The sequence below is a fragment of the Limulus polyphemus genome, unplaced genomic scaffold, assembly GCF_000517525.1.
Source record: "Limulus polyphemus unplaced genomic scaffold, Limulus_polyphemus-2.1.2 Scaffold5660, whole genome shotgun sequence".
In the NCBI taxonomy this organism is placed as follows: Eukaryota; Metazoa; Arthropoda; class Merostomata; order Xiphosura; family Limulidae; genus Limulus; species Limulus polyphemus.
The window spans coordinates 23156-26421 of NW_013671270.1; the positions used below are offsets into that span (position 1 = coordinate 23156).

The 3266-nt window shown below is 30.9% G+C and overlaps 1 protein-coding gene across 4 annotated transcripts in view; it reads right to left on the bottom strand.

The window, feature by feature from the left end:
• The window catches only part of LOC106472843 (UDP-glucose 6-dehydrogenase-like), a 56521-nt gene that overhangs the window by 14713 nt on the left and 38542 nt on the right, over positions 1-3266 (bottom strand). For all 4 annotated transcript variants that reach the window (XR_002613543.1, XM_013933510.2, XM_022401388.1 and 1 more), the window contains one exon: positions 1932-2062. Coding sequence is in view for 3 of the 4 variants with exons in the window: in XM_013933510.2 (XP_013788964.1) it covers positions 1932-2062 (131 nt within the window). In the remaining variant the exon portion in view is untranslated. The remainder of the gene's footprint in view (positions 1-1931; positions 2063-3266) is intronic.

Below are 3266 nucleotides of genomic sequence, written 5' to 3' on the forward strand. Positions count from 1 at the left end.
ACAGAAGTTACAATGATGCGACTCACGTGCACTCATGTTACCATACCAAATAACATAAAACTGGCCTTTGGTCTGTGCAAAGTAATTTGTCTTGGCTGTGTTTTAGTAGACTGGTATATTGTAAAATACAGTCACATTTCAATTATTATACATTATATATGTATATAGATTATTGATATTTTAAAAATAAGTTCTTAAACATATTTTCTCTAAAACATAGAACAGTAAATAAAGAAGTAAAGTAAACAATTATCTCTTCTAGTTATGACCTTTGTACTTTGTATTTTCTGCTTGATGTAAGTTGCTAAGCCTTTAAAATTTTGTACTTGGAGGATATGAAACAAAATATTTTTTTTATGTTTTATATATGCATTTGAATAACAAAAAATAATAAATCACTACATTAATACCATAGAATTCCAGTATCATTTATAAAGCTTAGTAACTAAGATGTATTTAGTCTAAAAAAATATGAAATTTCGAGCAGACTAAAGACACACCCTACCACACTGAAATATTGGTTCAAAAGAAAGAATGGCGCCATTCTGAGCTTCTGATTGGTTATTCATGTGATATATAGAAGTGTACATAAGGGAGCATTTCCTCTGTGTTTGATTTATTACATGAGCAATATCTCAGCAAATAGAAAAGATAAGAGGCTCTTATTTTATATTCTAGCTTAGTAATATGGGCAATTTGAGTTTTTAATTCGTACAATCCTACAAACTTAGTATTTCACTTCACAAACATCTAATCTGAACCAGTGCTGCATTCAACATACCACATGATACACAAAAATCAATGTTTAACTGTGTCTTTTTAATATTTGCTTTAAAATTAAGAAATTGAGTAATATATATAGTACTAAAATTTGAATTATAATCTACAGTTTGATACCAAAGTTATTGACATAAATTCATGAAACAGTAGTTCAATAAAATTTTGAATGCGAGTCAACAAACAAGATGACATGGCCTTTCACCCATGACCCATCTCGAAAGGGTTAGTATGGTTAAGACATGTTATAATATTCGGTTTAACAGCATTACTCATTAATGTATTTATGAGACATTATAATACAAACTGCATTTCTAATAGTGTAATTTAACCAGATTCCAGTAACAGAGAATTTGTCAAAGGTTGATATGTCTCAAAAGAAAACATTTTATTTAACCAACTTTCAGATAACTACAACTAAAATAAGAGTGGGTCAATCTATCAAACCAAAGACCACACCAAACGAACAAGTCAGCTGCCTACCCATCATTTCAAATTATAAAGTAATTAATGTAAAACAAGTGAAATAAAGAACATTCTTTCCATCACATGTACAAGTGTTCATGGTTAGGCCACGTATGGAATATTATGTTCAGTCTTACCTTCGGAAAGACATTGAATTGTTGAAAAGGGTTCAGAGTAGGGCTACTAGGGACTGATGGAAAAGTTGTCATATGACGACAGGATAATATCTCTGAAATTTTTTTCTTTTGAAAAAAAGAAGAATTAAAGGGGATCTGATTGAGGTGTTAAGGGAATTGATAGTGTCAATGCATCATACTTAATGGTGAGAATGGTAGGAATAGGGGACATAAATATAAATTTTGCCAGGATAGGAATTATCTTCAGCTAAGACAGTTTTATTTTTTATCTAAAGGGTGGTTGGTCTTTGGAACAGCTTGCTTTCAGATGTGGTGGATGTAGATAAGGGAATTTAATCAAAGGCTTCATAAATATTTGAATAATAATGGTTAGATTCGAATGTTTTTTTTAAAACATTTAGCTTAGTTTAATGGATGGGATGGCAGAGATGGACCAACAGTTCCCTTATTGTCCGAAAATTTTATTTAAGTTGTACTTTCACAGAAAAAAGATTTCTTTCATAAACTGATGAGTAAAACTAAACACTACAGAAAAGTCTTGTATTGAAATACCTTGTGTCACCAGTATCCTTCTTGAATGCAAATCCAAAGATTGCTATTTTTTTATCTGTAACTGTATTGAAGAGTTTTTCAGTAATTCTTCGAACAAATCGAGTCCTTTGAAACTGGTTCATTTCAATGACCTGTTTAAAGACACAAAAGTAAAAAAAATTGATGTGAAGTGATTGTTTTAAATAAGAACAAACTGGCATTATTACTGAGATATAAAAATGTTAGTTTTACAATGCTAAATGTTTTAATTTAGTTGTTTGCTAGAAAGAACTATTAACAACATGATGATGCTAGATTTAGAAAATTTAAATAGTAGTCCAAGAATATCTAGAACATTTGTGAATGTTACTGATTAAGATACTTTGTAAAATACCTAAAAACAAGAATATATACTATAAATATGAGAATCAGTGAAACATTGTTAGTTTTCAGTTAATTTACTGGATGAGAAGTTAATAAAGTATTCATACCGATGTTAGTTATTATGTATATTCGGTTACTCAAACAATTAACCATGAAATTCTACAAGTACGTTTATGGGTACAATAACCAAAGTACAATTAGTGAATAGATTTCTGTTGAAAGTGAAATGTTATTTCTGAATTTAGGCCTACAGCTGTGTACAAGTGATAATAGCCTGTGACAAATATTAAGGAAGAAATAAACTAATTTATTATTGTTACATGGACTTGATGTGCCCTTATTTTCACTAAATAATTTGAAAGAACTCACCAAGTGATAGAACTAACAGCACACATTAAAAATTTACTTTTATGCTCAAAACAGGTAAAACATAGTTTTACTTGAAAGGCACTATTAATATACTGCATCTGTTAAAACATCATCCAAAAATCTTCCTATACAAAAGGTGTCTATTGTTGAATATCTGCTTGTTTGTTAATTTCCAGTATAAATTCTTTCGTAGGAACTTCAGTGATACAAGTCCCTTCTTGATTAAAACTAGTTTATTCTTTCTCGATACAACTTTGTAATACACAGAATTTCCACAGTCACTTTAAACTTAACAACCTTTATAACACACGCTATAAGTCACAGTGGTTCACACACTTTACTTACGGTGCCTACTGTTCGCTTGACTCAATTATCTATATCTTCAGTCTATCTGCATATCTATCTATCTATGCAATCCCACTGGTTTTTCTCACCAGGCTTATATACTAAAAAAGTGGGTGCCTCGAACAAACTAGAGTTGCCAGGAAAATTCATGACCCTTCCAGAAACTCCAGTGTGCATGCTCCCAGCATCGTGTGACTTCCGCTGTCGTAACACTGCCCCTTCCTTAGTATTGTTCATCACAAACAATAGCCACTTACA